This window comes from Hippoglossus stenolepis, chromosome 14, assembly GCF_022539355.2.
Source record: "Hippoglossus stenolepis isolate QCI-W04-F060 chromosome 14, HSTE1.2, whole genome shotgun sequence".
NCBI classification, from domain to species: Eukaryota; Metazoa; Chordata; class Actinopteri; order Pleuronectiformes; family Pleuronectidae; genus Hippoglossus; species Hippoglossus stenolepis.
This window is the reverse complement of record NC_061496.1, coordinates 800,224-820,223: the sequence shown is the minus strand read 5'-3', so window position 1 is coordinate 820,223 and position 20,000 is coordinate 800,224. Positions and strand designations below refer to the sequence as shown.

The window sequence follows — 20,000 nt, the reverse complement described above, 5'->3', positions numbered from 1 at the left end:
TCAGGATGAAGTCGATCAATGTGCCAATTCCACAGAAACCAACAGTACAGAACTTCAAGAGTCCTGAAACAGAGGAGGAGAAAAGTCAGGGTGAGTCCGAACAAACTCACGAGTCTGTGATCAGACACAGAGAAGATAATATCTACATAGAACTACGACAAAACAAGATCCAAAACTTCACTTCGTCAGTGACTGAGCTAGTTGACAGGAAGTGTGTGTGTGTGTGTGTGTGTGTGTGTGTGTGTGTGTGTGTGTGTGTGTGTGTGTGTGTGTGTACCTAAAGCTGGGTAACCCAGGTAGAAGCGATCAGCTCCGATCCAGCCCAGAAACAGAGACAGAGCCACGGCCACTTTGTAGGAATAACCACTCCTGAGAGAAAACAGATGATTCTCAGAGATGAATTTAAATAATGAATGAAAATACAATGATAACAATAATTTTATGAGCACAAACCGTATCTATGGTTTCTACAAATTAACATTTAAGACTAAGACAGCCACAGGGAGCGTAGCTGTCACTGTCCTACAGGTGTGAGACAGACGCTCACTGGTTCTTTTCACGTTCAGCAGAGAATCAAGAATCTGACAATTCTAAGAAATCATCAAGCTCGTTCTTCATTTATGAATCAAACAACTTCTTTCTCATACTTTTGATTTTAAGTCAAGTCAAAGACAGAAAATGAAAAAACAAACAATTGATATTTAATATGTCTGATTCATGTGACAGGAAGTTATTTACTTCTTCATGTGCTGCAGCGAAACTTGACAGAAGCGTCTGGTTTCAAGTCATCAATACGAGTTTGAACATTAATATTCAGTTCTTTTATTAATGAAGTATTTTAGAAAATAAAAATGAGTCTGTGTCCACAGACTCTTCATCTCAGGATTGATTCAGAGCTGGACTCAGATCAGTTATTAAGTTATAACTAACGTCAGTGCAGCAGGAAACTGAGACTTTTAAACCTTCTGAGGACTCAAGAGCTGCAGACGCCCGATAATCAACAATCAACCCAAACTATCACAAAGAGAAGAATCTCTCACAACACTGTGCAAACACAGCAGTGTGTGTGTGTCTGTGTGTGTGTGTGTGTGTGTGAACACTCACACATTCCTGCAGGAGATGGTTTTGTTGAAGCCCACCTCCTTCCCACTGAACCTGAACTCCGTCCCATTGGAGAGTCGACAGCTGATGTTTGGAGCAGGGAGACACTCCACTACACACACACACACACACACACACACACACACACACAAACAAACAAACAAACAGGTGATTGTGTGATTTATGACTTGTGTGTCGAAGACGTAAATACATAAACAGATGTCACTTCCGGTCACACCCACCCCACGCTGTCGTGTCCCTGCAGTTCTCTGGCTCCTGAGTGGCTTCATCGATCTTTGGGCCATTACACAAATACATGAGAAGAGTGAAGGAGTCCAACACAACAGTGACACAACAACAACACATCCTAACCCGTGACACAGATACATGACAACAGTATAGGAGTCAAACACAACAATAACACAAGACTACAATAACACTAACACAACATAACGCAAACACAGCAGTAGCACAACACTAACACAACATAAGACAGCCTACCATTAACACCAACACAAGCTAACACAAGCTAACACAACCCTACTACACACTAAGCACCCAGCAGCAGCTAGCCGGTTAGCTTAGCCCCAGCTAACAGGGGGATACTGTCCGAGCCGCAGCTCCTCGCAGCTCCGCGCGTCCTCCGTCACCACGTGATCAAAGTGGAGACACAGCGAGAAGAAGAGCAGAGGCCACAACCAGGAGAACCCGGAGCACCAGGAGCACCAGGAGCACCAGGAGAACCAGGAGAACCCGGAGCACCAGGAGAACCCGGAGCCCGAACACAACACAGACGTCCTGGAGGACGCCATGGCTGAGGCTGTCACGTGACACGATGCTGCGTTCAACATGGTAAATTCCAGTTGTGACAGAAAACAGCTCAGTGTTTGATCTGATGTTAAATATAGAGTCAGATCGAACTTATTCCAGATGTGTACTTTATACTCTCACTCTTTACTTTCTAATAAGACACCAGTGTAACTGCATTTCATTATTATTATGAATGTATTGTCGTGTTAGTGTGATGTGTAATGTTTCACAGTTAATATAATATTAAAAACAGTGACAAGAAAGTACTGTTGAAAATGACATACATTGTTCTTTTGTTTTCGCGTGTACTTTTAAATCTTCTAATTATTTTTGGTATTTTAACAGTTGACTCTGGCTTTTTAAGTGTAAAACTATTTGTATAAAAGTTATAAATATTATACCATAAGTCATTAATTGTTATTGACTACGACATAGATCAAATCAATCATGGCTCCCAAACATCATGGAACCAAGATTGTTGGACTAATGATTCTATAATACACACATAATATATAAGAACATGTATATTCATACTGAATAAATACTCAGTCTGTTTTTTATTCATACCTGAAGATTAGCAGTCTGTTCTCACTTCTTCTGCATTATTACTAGATTATTATAAATATCTGTTTAAAGAGGATGGAAAGTAAATTGACTAGAATTTGATTGATTCTATTAATTAATATAGTTGAAGGTTTTGCATAAAGTGAATGAACATTAAAGAGAGTAGAACATATTTCATATCCTTCAGTTTCTCTTAATTGTATTCTTAGTTTTGTACGGTAGATATTGTCATCGTTTATGAACCATATGATAAAAACACAAAATCAGCATCAGAGTCACGAAGCAGAAACAATAAAGACTTTATGAAACTTCATGAAACTTCATGAAAATAAGAACTGACAAACATCGGTGCTGTCAGTGAGTGGTGGTATGTCCGCCTGCCTGTGAACGCAGCATTAAAGCGGCTCTCCTGGCGGACTCAGCCCAGTTGAGGTGAATCTTCTCCGGGTTCACAACCGTCCGCAGGTCGCTGTGCTCCCGGTCCCCCGGTTCTCCGGTCCCCCGGTGCCCCGGTGCCCCGGTGCCCCGCCGCCGCCGCTCGTCCACGGACCCTCGTCCCGGTTCGACCCGTAACGACACTTTCCACTTCCAGAGTTCAGGAAGCTAAGTTAGCATGCTAGCAGGCAGCGGAGGGTGTGTGTGTTGTGTGTCGGTGCAGTTGTGTCGCTGATGGAGGAGAAGTTGTGTGTTTCCAGAAGAGGAGAAAAGTCTGGACATAAAGTGAGTTTTTAAAATGTCTCCTCTTCTTCATCTTCATCTTCTTCTTCTTCTTCTTCTTCTTCTTCTTCTTCATCTTCATCTTCTTCTTCACGTCCATTCACCTGTTGATCTGTGGACGAGGAAGCATCGCTCCTGTTTGTAGAGACACAACACATCAACACAACAACACAACACATCAACACACACCACAACAACACACATGTTGTGTTGATTACAGTTCCCCCCCTCCGAGTTTCACTTCCTGCTTTTCTCAGGTGAGGTCACAGGTGAGTTTCCCTTCGCACGCACTCAGTTTCAGTCTCGTTGGTGCGTGTGCGTGTGCATGTGTGAGATCAGTGTGATAACAGCCTCTCACCTGAACGCGTCACCGACTGGTTCACACCGTTAGAAACATGTCAACAACAATAAACTGACCATCTTTGTGGTTGTTTTGTGTCTTTGTGGTTGTTTTGTGTCTCTTTGTGGTTGTTTTGTGTCTCTTTGTGGTTGTTTGTGGGTTTTGTGTCTTTGTGGTTGTTTTGTGTCTCTTTGTGGTTGTTTTTAGTGTCTTTGTGGTTGTTTTGTGTCTCTTTGTGGTTGTTTTGTGTCTCTTTGTGGTTGTTTTTTGTGTCTTTGTGGTTGTTTTGTGTCTCTTTGTGGTTGTTTTGCGTCTCTTTGTGGTTGTTTTTTGCGTCTCTTTGTGGATTTTGGGTCTCTTTGTGGTTGTTTTGTGTCTTGTGGTTGTTTTGCGTCTCTTTGTGGTTGTTTTGTGTCTCTTTGTGGTTGTTTTGTGTCTGTTTGTGGTTGTTTTGTGTCTCTTTGTGGTTGTTTTGTGTCTGTTTGTGGATTTTGCGTCTCTTTGTGGTTGTTTTGCATCTCTTTGTGGTTGTTTTGTGTCTCTTTGTGGATTTTGCGTCTCTTTGTGGTTGTTTTGCGTCTCTTTGTGGTTGTTTTGTGTCTCTTTGTGGTTTTGTGTCTCTTTGTGGTTGTTTTGTGTCTGTTTGTGGTTTTTTGGTATCTTTGTGGTTGTTTTGCTCTCTTTGTGGTTGTTTTGCGTCTCTTTGTGGTTGTTTTGTGTCTGTTTGTGGTTTTTGCGTCTCTTTGTTGTTTTGTGTCTCTTTGTGGTTGTTTTGTGTCTCTTTGTGGTTGTTTTTTGTCTGTTTGTTGTTTTGTGTCTCTTTGTGGTTGTTTTGCGTCTCTTTGTGGTTGTTTTGTGTCTCTTTGTGGTTGTTTTGTGTCTCTTTGTGGTTGTTTTGTGTCTGTTTGTGGATGTTTTGCGTCTCTTTGTGGTTGTTTTGTGTCTCTTTGTGGTTGTTTTGTGTCTCTTTGTGGTTGTTTTGTGTCTGTTTGTTGTTTTGTGTCTCTTTGTGGTTGTTTTGTGTCTCTTTGTGGTTGTTTTGTGTCGGTTGGTAGTTGTTTTGTGTCTCTTTGTGGTTGTTTTGTGTCTGTTTGTGGTTGTTTTGTGTCTCTTTGTGGTTGTTTGCGTCTCTTTGTGGTTGTTTTGCGTCTCTTTGTGGTTGTTTTGCGTCTCTTTGTGGTTGTTTTGCGTGTCTTTGTGGTTGTTTTGCGTCTCTTTGTGGTTGTTTTGTGTCTCTTTGTGGATTTTACGTCTCTTTGTGGTTGTTTTGTGTCTCTTTGTGGTTGTTTTGTGTCTCTTTGTGGTTGTTTTGTGTCTGTTTGTTGTTTTGTGTCTCTTTGTGGTTGTTTTGTGTCTCTTTGTGGTTGTTTTGTGTCTCTATGTGGTTGTTTTGCGTCTCTTTGTGGTTGTTTTGCGTCTCTTTGTGGTTGTTTTGCGTCTCTTGGTTGTTTTGTGTCTGTTTGTGGATTTTTCGTCTCTTTGTGGTTGTTTTGTGTCTCTTTGTGGTTGTTTTGTGTCTCTTTGTGGTTGTTTTGTGTCTGTTTGTTGTTTTGTGTCTCTTTGTGGTGGTTTTGTGTCTCTTTGTGGTTGTTTTGTGTCGGTTGGTAGTTGTTTTGTGTCTCTTTGTGGTTGTTTTGTGTCTGTTTGTTGTTGTTTTGCGTATCTTTGTGGTTGTTTTGTGTCTCTTTGTGGTTGTTTTGTGTCTGTTTGTGGTTGTTTTGCGTCTCTTTGTGGTTGTTTTGTGTCTCTTTGTGGTTGTTTTGCGTGTCTTTGTGGTTGTTTTGCGTCTCTTTGTTGTTGTTTTGTGTCTGTTTGTTGTGGTTTTGTGTCTGTTTGTTGTTTGTTTGCGTCTCTTTGTGGTTGTTTTGTGTCTCTTTGTGGTTGTTTTGTGTCTCTTTGTGGTTGTTTTGTGTCTCTTTGTGGTGGTTTTGTGTCTCTTTGTGGTTGTTTTGTGTCTGTTTGTGGTTGTTTTGTGTCTCTTTGTGGTTGTTTTGTGTCTCTTTGTGGTGGTCTTTTGTCTCTTTGGTGTTTGTGTGTCTTTGTGGTTGTTTTGTGTCTCTTTGTTAAGTTTATTGACCTGTGACAACCTCAGTTTTGTGGTTGTCACATGTCGCTCATTGCCTTATCGTTCCCTGTCAGAATCATCCATCGAGTTTCTATGATTTATTTGAAATAAAAGTGAAATGATTTCTTCTTTGTTTCTCTTGAAGCAGAACGACAGACAGAAGGAAGAAGATGTTTGAAAATGTCCTGACAGGTAAAAATCGTTGTCATCAAGTTGTCATCATTCAGACTGTTGACTTGTTTACAGCAGGTTTACACTCTGTGTGTGTCTGTGTGTCCTCAGTGTCCTCTGCCGAGCGGCAGCAGGTTCTCGGAGCTCTGGACCGTCTTCACTCTAAACTGGTCCAGAAGGAGGAGTGGACTCACAGTGACTCTGTGGGGAACCTGAGGGAGACGCTGCAGAGCCCTTTGTTCAACCACATCCTGACACTGCAGCACTCCATCAAACAGCTGAGACACCAGGTGAGACCCTGCTGGTGACAAGACCACAGACACAACCACAGACACAACCACAGACCACAGACACAACCACATCCTGACACTGCAGCACTCCATCAAACAGCTGAGACACCAGGTGAGACCCTGCTGGTGACAAGACCACAGACACAACCACAGACCACAGACACAACCACAGACCACACACACAACCACATCCTGACACTGCAGCACTCCATCAAACAGCTGAGACACCAGGTGAGACCCTGCTGGTGACAAGACCACAGACACAGACACAACCACAGACCACACACACAACCACAGACACAACCACAGACCACACACACAACCACAGACCACACACACAACCACAGACCACACACACAACCACAGACCACACACAACCACAGACCACACACAGACCACACACACAACCACACACACAACCACAGACCACACAGACCACACACACAAACACACACAGACCCAGACACAACCACAGACACAACCACAGACCACACACACAACCACAGACCACACACACAACCACACACACAACCACAGACACAACCACAGACCACACACACAACCACAGACACAACCACAGACCACACACACAACCACAGACCACACACACAACCACAGACCACACACACAACCACAGACCACACACACAACCACAGACACAACCACAGACCACACACACAACCACAGACCACACACACAATCACAGACCACTGACATAATCAGATTAAACAGCATTAGCTCAAAATTAGGCTTAAACACAATAAAGCTTTGTAAAGTTACCGGCTGAGATCCGATGGTCACTTATGGAGAGCTCTGGTTTAACTGTGAACTTTATTGTAAATAATTACAACTTTAGAGAAAACACAAATACAACCAAATATTTAGAACTCAAATTCATCTTTCTTCCTCTCATTGTTTATTCTGTTTTCAGACCAACAAACAGAAACACTGATGTGTGTCTGTGAAAGATTCTTATCAACCTGTCGGCTCCACTTTTAATTACCTCACCTCTTCCAGTGATATTATTATTACAGGACAATTAGCGCCACCTAATGTTTATCTCCTTGAATTACCTCTTAATATTCACGAAAAACAAATTTCTTTTGGAAGATATTTTGAAAATTCAGCAAAAATTAGCGACAGATCAGGATGAGGACCTGACTTTTATTAATCTGATAATCTTAACTGAAGTGAATTTAAGCTTTTATTCAAAATAACTGACTTTGTATTTATTGTAAAGACATTTTTACTGAGTAAAAATACTCCAATCCTGAATTATAAAACTTGGAACATCTTAATTACAGCAACAATTCTTGTGAGTGTGGAAAGCACGTCCTCGATGTCGTTCAGCTGCTGCAGGTTTGAGCTCAAAGACCAAACCCGTCCAGATGGACTGAAGAGGACTGAAGAGGACTGAAGAGGACTGAAGAGCTGAAGACGGTCTCTGTATCGGTTCACAGAGACCCGGCTCCTCCAGGTGAACCAGCACGAAGCCTCGTGAAGGAGGATTTATTAGAAGCAGCTTTCAGTCGTTAAACACGCGTGTGAACAGAATCTGGATATTTTCAGTGACTTGGTTCCTGCAGGATTTTAGATGGTGTCACAAGGTGTTTTATCATTTGACTTTAACATCAGCTCTACACGTGTCCAGTCACTGTGTCCGGCTGTGGACGGGTATCGGACGCCTCCGGGCCGTCGCTGTGACCTGCCGGTGGCGCTGAGTGGGGACGCTGACTCCTCATCTGTATTCAGCTCCAGCTCGCGGCGACGCACAGTCTTTACAATAAACAATCCGCAGGCCAAATTAACATAATGGCAATAACCGACGGCGGGCTTCATATTCTAAGTGCTGCGAAGGTCAGAGCTGAGTCTATGAATGCGTCGGTGGAAACCGGTGGAGGGTGTATGAAGCTGGGACTTCTCTCTCTCTTTCTTTATTTATTTCTCCTCCCTCCCTCCCTCCGTCCGTCCCTCCCCGGCGCTCTGCGGATCTATCAAGCTTTAATATCTAGTGTCTTGGTTTGAGTAACGGCCTTGTCGAGGCTGTATTGATGAAATGGCTCTGGATCCTGCTCCGTCAGCCCGGCCTAAATAAGCTGCAGACTGATAAGTTTCCACAATGTGAGTGTAAAGGTCATTAATACATTACCTGTTCAGAGAGCGAGCGGGCGAGCGAGCACAGGAATCTATTGATTTCTTCTTCTTTCTCCTCCCCTCTTACCCCCCGGCCTCCACTTTATTTTTTTGCTCCATGTCTTTCTTTCTTGTCGACAATGTCCTTGCATATAAGGGTTCCTCCCCTCTCTCCCCCACTTCCTCCCCTCTCTCCCTCCCTCTCCTCCTCCCTCCCTCTCTTTCCATCCCTCCCCTCTCTCCCTCTCTCCCCTCTTCCTCCCCTCTCTCCCTCCTCTCCCTCCCTCTCTTCCTCTCTCCCCCCTCCCTCTCCCTCCTCCCTCCTCTCTCCCCTCCTCCCTCCTCCCTCTCTTCCTCCTCCCCTCTCTCCCTCTCTCCCCTCTTCCTCCCTTCTCCCTCTCTCCCTCCTCTCTTCCCTCCTCTCTCCTCTCTCTCCCTCCTCTCTCTTCCTCTCTCCTCCTCCCCCTCTCTCCCTCTCCCCCTCTTCCTCCCCTCTCTCCTCTCTCCTCCTCTCCTCTCTCCCTCCTCCTCCTCTCTCCCTCCCTCTCTCCCTCTCTCCCTCTTCCCCTCTTCCTCCCCTCTCTCCCTCTCTCCCTCCCTCTCTCCCTCTCTCTTTCCTCCCCCTCTTCCTCCCCTCTCTCCCTCTCTCTCCCTCCATCTCTCCCCCTCTCTCCCTCCCTCTTGGTGGACTTCACACAGGTTTTTGCCACCAAACCTTTCCACAAAGAGACGTGTGTGACAACTGGGCCTCGGTGACACTATACGGCCGAAAGTATGTGGACGCTGGAACCCTCATGCCGAGCTCCTCCAGCAGCCTCCGCTCGTTTCCGTTTTTCCACCACATGTTGCTGTTGCAGAGATTTTAGGCTCAACACTCGTGTCAAAGCTTTAAATTGTAAAACAAAAAATCGGACAATAAAAATAAATCTGCTGTTGTAAGTAAAATTTTAATCTTGTCGTTCAAGATTCAAGATTCAAGAGTTTAATGTCAAATGCACAACAATTACATTAAGCAGTCGCTGGCAATGAAATCACAGGTCACAGGCTCTCTTATTGCAATGCTCCGAATATTTACAAGCAAAAAAATATTGAATAAAATAATATAAAATAGAATATCAAAAGTTTAAAATAGAAAATAAAATATATATATCTATTGCATCCTCGTGATGTGAAATCTCAGGAACGCCTCGAGGGAATTCCTTCACATTTGGCACAAACGTTCACTTGGACTCAGAGAAGAGCTGATTCGATTTCTGAGGTCGAAGGTCACAGTCACAGTGTCTAAATGGATAAAGATGAAGTGATGACACTCTGTAATGTTTCATCTGTAGCTGAGCAGCATGCCTCCTGACGCCTGCAGCGAGTTCAGCTTCTCTAAGAAGGGTCAGCTTATCATGAGCGCCACCAGCAGCTCGGCCCCGCCCACCCTCTCTGCCTCCTCCTCCTCCATCCTGACCAATGGCTCGTCACCGCCCATCAATCAGAACCCGCCCACACTAGACGTCCTCCAGAAGTGGATCCTCATTGCCGCCCAGGTGGGTGGAGCCATGACGCGCACACACACACACACACACACACCAGATCATACTGTCTGCATATGAACATACACATACCACAGCATGAAAACCAACACATGTCCTAACTGTGTGTGTGTGTGTGTGTGTGTGTGTGTGTGTGTGTGTGTGTGTGTGTGTGTGTGCAGGGCCGGCACACGGAGCTGGTGCGTCTGACTCGGCCTCTCTCTGGAGGTCTGGGCTTCAGCGTGGTCGGTCTGAATCCAGCAGGAAGCAGCAGTCAGGGGGTCTTTGTCAAACACGTTCAGCCTGGAGGCATCGCTCACAGGTTCGACTCTAAACCTGAGCACATTACCAACAATAGTTTTAAATGTTATCATAAATGAACAACTTGCTGCAGCTGGTTGTGACAGTTGAAGCTGACTCTCAGTCAGTTCTTCTCACAGGAGATGGAACCCACTCAGCAGAGTCACAGAGAACAGACGCTCAGGGAGAGAAGGAGGAAACTTTCTCATGTTCTCACTAAACATCAGACTCACTTTCATCAAGCTGCTGCTTTAAGGTTAAAAAGTTGCAGATTGTTGATTTAGTAAAATGAACCCAAAATGTAAAATGATAACATATCTATTTAAACCTTGGTTTCCTTGTAGCTTGACAATCCAGAGACTCATGAACGTTCAACTCAAATCTCACCACCTTGTCTGTGACTCGTCTGCAGGGACGGACGTCTCCAGGAGCGAGACCAGATCCTGGTGATTAACGGTCACCCTCTGGAGCCGGGGGTCGACCAGCAGCAGGCCCTGACCCTCCTGCAGCAGCCCGGAGAGACTGTGGAGCTGATGGTGGCCCGGGATCGCCCACCCAGTGCGCCGTCGCCCATCACACTGGTCAACAAGGTAGGACGTCCAATCTTCATCCCGTTAGAAGAAAGTGCTCCAGAGAGACAGCAGAGATTAAACTGATAAAACTATGAAGAAAACGTCTGCATCACAGAGAACAGTGAAGGATTTACTGATACACAAAGAGATGAAATGCTTTATTTTCTAGAATCAGTATCTCTGCAACATCTCCACTTTGTGTCCTTGTTAAGTTTCGCCAAGTCAAATGTTGAAGACGTCCACGTCTTCATCCGTCTTCATTAGTTGTTCCTGCGTCAGCTAAATATGTCAAATACAAATCTGTGAGCCAACATGTCACCCGAGCTGAACAATGAGACGACTGACATGACAGATATTTTCATAATCAATGAATTTTCAGCTCCAGAAAAATGAGGCTTTGCTTCTTTTCTTCATCACGTCTCAGTAAACTGAATTTCTCTGGATTGAACATAACAAGATGTTTGAATTCGTCAACTTCAGCTTCGGCAAAGTTTGTTTTTATGTGTTTTAGATGAAGAAAAGTGTTATAAATGAAGTTCATATATTGAATAAGTAAAAGATGAATTAATAAGAATAATCAGCAGTTTAATCGATAATTACGTCATTGTGTCAATTCAGATTCTTTCACATGAAATATAAAGATGGAGCAAATAATAATATTAATGATCAAATGTTTGCTTTAACAACAAAAAACTGAGAAAACAAATAACAGAGCGACATGTGGATTAGACTGAAATGATGAAGTGATTGAAACAAATAAAGATAATATAACTTTTAAATATACACACACACATTATTATATTAGTTTGATGACAAATTTGACTTGTTTACAGATTCTTTCTCTGATCAGTGGTCAATATTTGTGTCGTTATGGAGACGCTCAGCTGACTCCGCTCAGCGAGCAGCAGATTCTTTTAGGAAACAGATGTGTTTGACTCCAGATGTGAGGTGAATGTCTAATACTAAAGTTTTAGTGTCGGTTGTTTGAGAGAAACAGGAAAACAAGTGTTTTATCACCAGTTTAGAACCAAAACATCAAAGTGAAGCAGTTGATGCTGTGACGTTAGTACATGAAGTTAACGCCCAACAGGATCTGGTTCATGTTGAGCTGCAGGGTCACGTGTCAGATCGTCTGATTTCAAAAAACATTTAAGTTAGAGATGAGTTTTGTGTCTTTTAAAACCTGAACAGAAGCAGGTGTGGAGCAGAAATCAGCTTTATCACACACACACACACACACACACACAGACACACACACACACACACACACACACACACACACACACACACACACACACACACACACACACACACACACAGAGCTTGGCTATCAGTCAAAAGAAGCGGTGCTGAGAGGGCGTCAATCATAACTGGAGGTCACTTTGAGGCCACTCTTCTGTATCAGAGTGAGACCTCCTGTTTATGACGAGCCGTAAGTCTGCCGACATTGACTCTGTGATTTTTACGACCTTAAGGCCTAAAGGAAATCACGTTAGTGCTCCGCCTGCAGCTCCTGACAATATGTATTTAAGTCTGAGAGGAGGAGCGATCGATGAATGTCAACATGTCGGGGGAGAGCGGCAGCGGGGGAGGAGGGAGGAGGGAGGAGGGAGACAAAGAGACGATGACGTCAACAGGAAACTCGCTCCATCGTGTCCGTCCTAACTGAGGTGAAAGGTCAGAGGTCAAACTGGTACCTTCACCTGAAAGAGTGAGGGAGGGAGGTGACGCTGCTGTTTAACACACACACTGTTAATAAAGATGGATGCTCTAAAGCGTCTTGATTGCCCCCTGGTGGCTGGCTGCAGTACAGGTCATAAACCTCCTCCTCCATGTTAGCAGATGGGACATGGACCAAACTAAAGAATCAAAGTAGACGTTAAATAACCCAAGTTTGTTAAGATGTTTCTGATCAGTTTGGTTTGAATCAGTTATTTGATGATATAAAAACAGAGACGTCATGATTGACAGCTGAGACTGACTCCTGATTGGTTGAGAGTGTGTATGGGCGGGACCTGGATACCAAGATGGCAGCGTTCATATTGAGATATTTAGTCTTTATTGCTGGGGGAAGTGGAGACGTCGTTACTCCCAGTCTGAAGTGGAACCTGACGGGTGATGAGCTGAACAGGAACACTGGAGAACATGTGAGAGAGTTGTTGAACATGTCAGCAGGAGAAACGCTGGGCTGCTAATGAGAGGATCCCAGGTCCACTGCTCTATTGTTGGGTCGTTATCACACAGAATTACACTGTCCCTCTGTTTGTGAGCCTCCTCCTCCTCCTCACCCGGCTCGTTGGACCGGGGCCACCTCCTGCATACCAGGCCTCCCATCCTCCTGCTTCTGTTTTATTCATGTCCCGTTTCTATGGAGGCCACGTTTAATGGAGCCGAGGCCATGAAAAGCACAACTCGCTCTCCCTGTCTACCGATCAGCCTCCTGGAGCCTCCTCCTCCTCGGGGCCGTTCAGGCTGTGATCACGATGCTTCACTTTCTGGAGCCGTCATGTCGTCCATCTTAATTTACTGTGGTTTACCAGAGAAACTCCACCTCTCCTCTTCCTCCTGTGGGACATCTGACACACAGCTTCCTTCTGAGGCTGAGGAGGAGTCTCCTCCTGCTCGTCTTCTATCTCCTCATCCTCCTAATCCTACTCCTACTCCTCTTCTTCATTGTTCTCTACTTCATCTTCCTCCTCCTCCTTCTTTTACTCCTACTCCTGTTCCATTTCTTCCTCCTCATCCTCTCTCTCCTCCTCCTCCTCCTCCTCCTCCTCTTCTTCGCCCTTCTCCCACTCCACCTCTTCCTCTCATCCTTCTCCTCCTCCTCTTCCTCCTCCTCCTCCTCCTCTTCTTCGCCCTTCTCTTCTTTGTCGTCCTCTTCTTCCTCCTCCTCCTCCTCCTCCTCCTCCACTCTCAGATCACAGCTGTAATAAGAGAGGAGCGTCTTACTAACTCTTCCTCCTCCTCCTCTTCTTCGCCCTTCTCTTCTTTGTCATCCTCTTCCTCCCTCCTCCTCCTCCTCCTCCTCCTCTCTCAGATCACAGCTGTAATAAGCGAGGGGAGCGTCTTTACTAAGTCTTTCTCCTCCTCCTCCTCCTCCACTTTCAGATCACATCTGTGATAAGAGAGGGGAGCGTCTTTACACCTCTTCCTCCTCCTCCTCCCTCTCCTCCTCCTCTCACCTCCTCCTCCTCCTCCTCCTCCTCCTCCTCCTCCACTTTCAGATCACAGCTGTGATAAGAGAGGGCGTCTTTACTTCCTCCTCCTCCTCTCCCTCCTTCTCCTCCTCTCCACCTCCTCCTCCTCCTCCTCCTCCTCCACCTCTCCACCTCTTGCTGTAGCTCATTGATCAGAGAGCAGGAAACGCTCTCAGCCTGTAATTACCTGCTGAGGTTCCCTTTCAGCGCCTCTCACCTGGGGACAGATCACCAGCTGCCGGCTCCTCCACCAGCAGAATACAATCTAATAATTAGGATTATTAATAATCCTGGTTCGCTCTGCATTCATCTGAAGAAAGAGAAACTGAGTCATTCTGCTTTTTAACGATAAGAAATTTGAGCTTTTTATCTCTCAGGATCTTTTTTAAATTTGACTGGAACCAGTGTCTGTTTAAAACCTGCTTTTTATCTCAGGAATATTGTGGTTAATAATGTGATATTTATTATTGTTTCCTGTCTGTCACAGAATTTAGTGTTTTACCTGCTGTATTGATTCTGTTCAATTTCAGTTCTTTTGTTTTATACATTTTTTTGCAAATGTTTGTAACTACTTTTATGTTGAGCACTTTGTGTTGCACGAATTGTGTTAAATAAATAAAGATTATTATAATTATTATAATAATTAATATTATTGTTGACCCTGTTCATCTGATACCTGATCAGTGTTGCTGTGGCACATACTCTCGTCAGTTTATTAGGTACACCTGGATAAACCCAAATGAATAATACAGATAATTGAATGTGTTTAATGTGTGAACCTGTGTTTTTACTCAGTATTTCCCTGTAAAGTATTTTTATTTACCTGCATATTGACAGTATTTGATTTGTTGCTGCAGTGGAGCTGTCAGTCGACCCTGTCTGACACGATGGAATGTTTGTGCTGCAGGACCAGTGGAGTCATGTGGAGGAGATCGAGCTGGTGAATGACGGATCTGGTTTGGGCTTCGGCATCGTGGGGGGGAAGACGTCGGGGGTGGTGGTCAGGACGCTCATCCCCAACAGTGTGGCGGACAAGGTGAGACTCGGCCTCTTTATTCAGTGTTCAAACACTTTGCTGCTTTAAACAAATTCATTTTAATACTGATGAAGCATTTGAAAAGAAACCTCCTGGTTTTCCTTCTGATTTCTTCTTCTCCTCCAATCAGGATGGACGTCTCCGCACAGGTGACCACATCCTCCGAATTGGGGCGACGCCCACCACGGGCCTCACCAGCGACCAGGTCGTCAAGGCTCTGCAGGGATGTGGGAGTCACGTGACCATGCTGATTGCCAGGGATCCTCGAGGTCAGAGGTCAACAGGTCCTCATCCCCCACCACCTCCAGACTCTGCCCCCGTCTCCTCCCTATCCCCCCGACCCCCTGAGCTGCCCCTCCAACGCCCTGACCACGCCCCCCAACGCCGCCTCAGCAAGACGGTGAGCAAGAAGGACATTGAGAGGGTCCTCTCCCTTTTTCTGTTTTAAACTAAATGTCGATACAGTCATAGTTTGTCAGTTCTTTAATGACGTTGGTTGAAGGTCGTTGATGAACAAAATAAGTTATTTTTGTTCAAGAAATTCACATTTACTTTTTAAAATATTTTCAGAGAAACTCTTTAAGTCTCTGTGTGTGTGTGTGTGTGTGTGTGTGTGTGTGTGTGTGTGTGTGTGTGTGTGTGTGTGTGTGTGTGTGTGTGTGTGTGTTTCAGCCCAACCTGGAAGGATACGAGATCCACGAGGTTCCTCTCACCAAGAATGACGGTCAGAGTCTCGGTATCTCCATCATCGGCTACAATCCTCTGACCAGTCAAGGTGATTATTGATTAAAACTCAAACTGGGCTTTTACTGTGAAAGAGCAGTAGTTGAAAAAGTAAAGATTATTTCCTGTGTCATTCAGATGCAGTCGGAGTGTTTGTGAAACACGTGGTTCCAGGGAGCGCTGCTGACCAGAGCGGGAACATCTTGGTCTACGACCGACTGATGGCTGTAAGAACGTGTGTGTGTGTGTGTGTGTGTGTGTGTGTGTGTGTGTGTGTGTGTGTGTGTGTGTGTGTGTGTGTGTGTGTGTGTGTGTGTGTTGTGTGTGTGTGTGTGTGTGTGTGTGTGTGTGTGTGTGTGTGTGTGTGTGTGTGTGTGTGTTCACTGATGAGAACTGACTTCCGACTCTGATGTATTCATCTTCACTGATGTCACTTCCTGTCCAAACAGATGGACGGCGTCAGTCTTCACGGAATGACCAATCATGAGGTGCTGGAGGTGATGAAGCAGACGGGTCAGACTGTGGTTCTCACTGTGGTCAGGAAGAAACCCAGAGCCCTGGAGAGGTCCCTGGATAAAGGTAGATGGGTGGAGGGTGGGGGGGGCTCTGAGGAGAAGTGTTTTACTGCAATGTTAAACTTCATGAAACACAAATGACCACAAACTGATTGTAACACGTGGAACCAGCATCGGTCCCACAAGAAAACTCTTAAGAGTTTAACAGACACACTAACTGTCTCAGGACGTCTTTCACACCTTGTTTGACCTTCAGACTTTTCAGTTTAGTTGGAACTGGATGTCACGAGATACTTCGGTACCAAGTCAATGCCAAAATTCTAAAACGTCCCAGTACTCTTTACCGAACATCGCCGACCTGCTGCTGCAGGATGGGAGCCGGCGCTGCGTCGGGATCGGGACACATGTCCCGTGTCCTTGTACCGTAGAACCCGCTTGTCCTCCCTCCTCACGTGGACCTGCGCTCACTGTGCACGTTGACACGTCACGGCTCAGAGGCTCAAGGGACCCGGGCAGTGCTCAGGGTTCGCTTGGGTTTGATTCCCTCTGGAGTTTATGAGACGCGTATTTAAACACATTATAATGATATAAAATAATGAGACGTATGTCAGACAGAATTCCTCCGTAGATTACAATGTGAAACCAAAACGAACAGATCACACGACACATGAAGCTTCGGACTCGGATCAGAACACGTCCGTAGAGCAGCACTGTTGTCATGGTGACAGATACAGTTCTTATATCAGCGCACTATCTGAAATTACAGTGTCCTCTGTGTGACACTGTAATAGTGTAACATGCTGCTCCTTTAATACTGAGTTTATCTTTATTATCACTGTAATAAGTGGTGGAAAAATCTGATTTAAAGAGCTGAACACAAAAACACATTAAAAGTAAAAGTATATGAACCATTTCCATTAAATATCTGTTAAATTGAACATGTTTAATATTAAAAGCATGAATTCTCTGTGATGTAATGAATCAGTTTGTTGTGACGACTCGTATCTGAAACGTGTTGAAGTGGTTTCCTGCAGCTTCATGATTACACTGGGTTGAAACAATAATGTGTTTGTGTGAGAGAAGCAAAGTGTGAAAGTTATCGGAGCTGCTGCGTGAACCCTCTCAGCCTCTGTCCGCTCGCTCAGATTAAAATGACAAATTTGTTTACAACTGGCTGTAATTTTCACCAACTCTCCTCAGAGAGTCTGGGATTCCTCCTGCACCAGCGTCCAGAGATTAATTCTCCCGGTTCAGGGTCATTTCTTTTGTCTGGTGATCGTCCGGCGGCCGGCGCTGGTCAGCCTGCAGGCCAGAGAGAAACGAGCGATTCTAAAAGTGAGGCGGAGGAGTGCAGAGCTCTTATCTCCTCCAGACGTCTTTTATTTCATTACCCAGAAAACACAGAGAAGTTTTCAGACTTCTTATATTCTGCTCATTTCTGAGACTCTGTTATCTGCAGAGACTGAGGATGAGTCTCATGAGTCTGACAGGAAAACAAACTTCAGCTTCATAGATGGTCAACAGTAATGATCAGCCAGGGGGTCAAAGGTCACAGCACCATCAGTGTGAAGCGAGCCATGAATCCACTTAACCTCCAACACAAGAAATTATTAACTCACCTCAAACAAAGTCTCTGGAATTTATCAGGAAAAAGATATTTCCACATTTTATTTATTTAATGTGTGTGTGTGTGTGTGTGTGTGTGTGTGTGTGTGTGTGTGTGTGTGTGTGTGTGTGTGTGTGTGTGTGTGTGTGTGTGTGTGTGTGTGTGTGTGTGTGTGTGTGTGTGTGTCAGTGGAGAGGGAGTCGTCTCGTGTGTCTCTGCAGAGGTCACTAGAGGTCAAGTCTCGCTCTTCTGGCTCCTCGACAATGAAGCTGGAACAGATGCACCTGAGCACAGCACAGCTCAGCAGAGGTCCACACACACACACACACACACACACACACACACACACATGGTCCAGATCATCAGACCTCATGCTCAGCAGCTGGTTGAGCGGTCGCCCCACGTACGGAGGTTTGAATCCTTGTGCAGCGACCACAGAGCTTTAACACTGTCCTGGCTACAAAAAGGCTTGATGCTAAAACATCTTTAAAAACAATAAGATGATCATGATAAGAAGAAAAGAGAAGTTTGAAATGTGGATCAATTTCTTAAACGTATGGTTGCATGTCAGTCAATCTTTATTTGTACAGCACTTTTCATACAAACAGAATAAACAACAATAGAACCAATAAATATTACCTCTAAAACTCCAGAGGGGATTTAGCATAAAATCATGGCTCCGTTTCTTCTTGTATTGTAAAGAAAGTTTAGGTTTTGTTTGTCTCGTTGCTGATGTGACTTCAGAGGATAAAACTCTTTGTATTCTATTTAACTTGAATCATTATTTGAACAACACGTGGTTCCAGTTCTTCACATGTATTATCTCGATGAGGACTCACAGTCTCGGTCTCTGTCGGTAGCTGCAGACAGTCTACAGTCTCACAGGACTCCTCTCTGAATCCTGTCCTCTCTTTTTATTCCTCATTAGCTTTACAGAGTGGCTCAAACACCAGGCTAACACTTAGCATGCCGCCTGCCTGCTGCCGGCCGACAGATGTAAAGTGTCTGAACTGCCTGACGATGTATTACTCCGTTTATTCAGCCAAACACGGCAGATTAATTGTGCTGCGAGTGCCGGGGTTAGCAATGCTAATTTAATCAGAGGCTGTTGTTGTAACGCCGCCAGACCCGCAGCAGAAAAGCTCAACATGTGAAGAGCTGAGACGACCAAGGAGCTGGAGGTGCTTCTCTGGAGCTGCAGCAGCATCAGAGCGACCGCTGTTCACCAGCTTTTTCTTTATTCTGCTCCGAGCGTCAGACGTGTGCAGTCACTCCGCTCCACAGAACACATTCATCCTCTCCACACTTTACAAGCTGCTGTTGCTCAGATGTTTCTGCATTAATCTCACAGGAAGTTGCTTAGTTTACACTTTGAGGCCACTGAATTTCAATGAGGTGACCTATCTCGTGCAGAAGAACAGGTTCTCAGCAGGTTCTCTTTAGGTTCTGCTGCAGTGCTTCCAGTTCTAGAGGAACGTTCACGCTGCTGCAGAACAGGTTCTTTTCAGAGATTCTGCTGCAGATCAGCAGAGATGTAGAGGAACAATAGAGCTGCTGCAAAACCTGAAGAGAACCTGTTAATTACTGTCACTGATAGTTCTGTGTGTGTGTGTGTGTGTGTGTGTGTGTGTGTGTGTGTGTGTGTGTGTGTGTGTGTGTGTGTGTGTGTGTGTGTGTGTGTGTGTGTGTGTGTGTGTGTGTGTGTGTGTGTGTGTGTGTGTGTGTGTGTTCACAGAAGCAGAACTGAGAGCTAAATGGGATCAGGCTCTGGGACCAACATACCAAGTCTGGTGAGACCACACACTGATAATGTCATCACTGAATAGGATGCTACTCAGATCCAGACATTAACACTTTATCGTGTGTGTGTGTGTGTGTGTGTGTGTGTGTGTGTGTGTGTGTGTGTGTGTGTGTGTGTGGGGTCAGGTGGTGGAGTTGGATCCTGTCATTGAAGATGATGCAGAGCTGCAGAAATCCTCCAAAGTGAGAATCATTCTTCTTCTTCATATCAGCAGCTGTTTTCAGACATGAGCTCTGGACATTTTCTGTAGTTTATCTTTCACATGTGAAGCAGCAGATTTCCGGGTCGGAACATTCGTGTTCTACGTGTTCGGCTCCTCTTCTTCATTCACGTCCGTCACGTGTTAGAAACCTCAGCAACACGTCCACTCGATTTCAGGAAAATGTCCAGACTTCAGTTCATGTCTGAAAAGAACTTTAAACAAAATGTCATAAACTTCTCTGAGTCAAACCCAGTTTAAATCAGACGAGTTTGATGAAATGATCAGAAGTGAATCATTTCTCTCACGTCCGCTCAACGCAGCTGCTGCCTGTGCA

General features: G+C 44.9%; 2 protein-coding genes across 2 annotated transcripts in view; one reads left to right on the top strand and one right to left on the bottom strand.

Moving 5' to 3' along the window:
- Window positions 1–1,961, bottom strand: part of tm2d1 (TM2 domain containing 1) — a 4,465-nt gene extending 2,504 nt beyond the window's left edge. The window contains exons 1-5 of the mRNA XM_035176043.2: window positions 1,708–1,961; window positions 1,344–1,417; window positions 1,105–1,213; window positions 278–369; window positions 1–63 (exon numbers count right to left, since the gene is read on the bottom strand). The exon at window positions 1–63 is cut by the window's left edge and continues 11 nt beyond it. Of these exons, the coding sequence (XP_035031934.1) occupies window positions 1–63; window positions 278–369; window positions 1,105–1,213; window positions 1,344–1,417; window positions 1,708–1,952 (583 nt within the window). The 5' untranslated portion in view covers window positions 1,953–1,961. The remainder of the gene's footprint in view (window positions 64–277; window positions 370–1,104; window positions 1,214–1,343; window positions 1,418–1,707) is intronic.
- Window positions 1,962–2,634: 673 nt separating this feature from the next.
- patj (PATJ crumbs cell polarity complex component) overlaps window positions 2,635–20,000 on the top strand; it is a 70,216-nt gene continuing 52,850 nt past the window's right edge. Inside the window, 15 exon segments of the mRNA XM_047342835.1 lie at window positions 2,635–3,195; window positions 5,743–5,789; window positions 5,880–6,058; window positions 9,523–9,726; window positions 9,894–10,033; window positions 10,424–10,601; window positions 14,691–14,819; window positions 14,950–15,219; window positions 15,492–15,594; window positions 15,681–15,769; window positions 15,992–16,121; window positions 17,853–17,972; window positions 19,399–19,448; window positions 19,590–19,646; window positions 19,987–20,000. The exon segment at window positions 19,987–20,000 is cut by the window's right edge and continues 121 nt beyond it. Of these exon segments, the coding sequence (XP_047198791.1) occupies window positions 5,768–5,789; window positions 5,880–6,058; window positions 9,523–9,726; window positions 9,894–10,033; window positions 10,424–10,601; window positions 14,691–14,819; window positions 14,950–15,219; window positions 15,492–15,594; window positions 15,681–15,769; window positions 15,992–16,121; window positions 17,853–17,972; window positions 19,399–19,448; window positions 19,590–19,646; window positions 19,987–20,000 (1,685 nt within the window). The 5' untranslated portion in view covers window positions 2,635–3,195; window positions 5,743–5,767.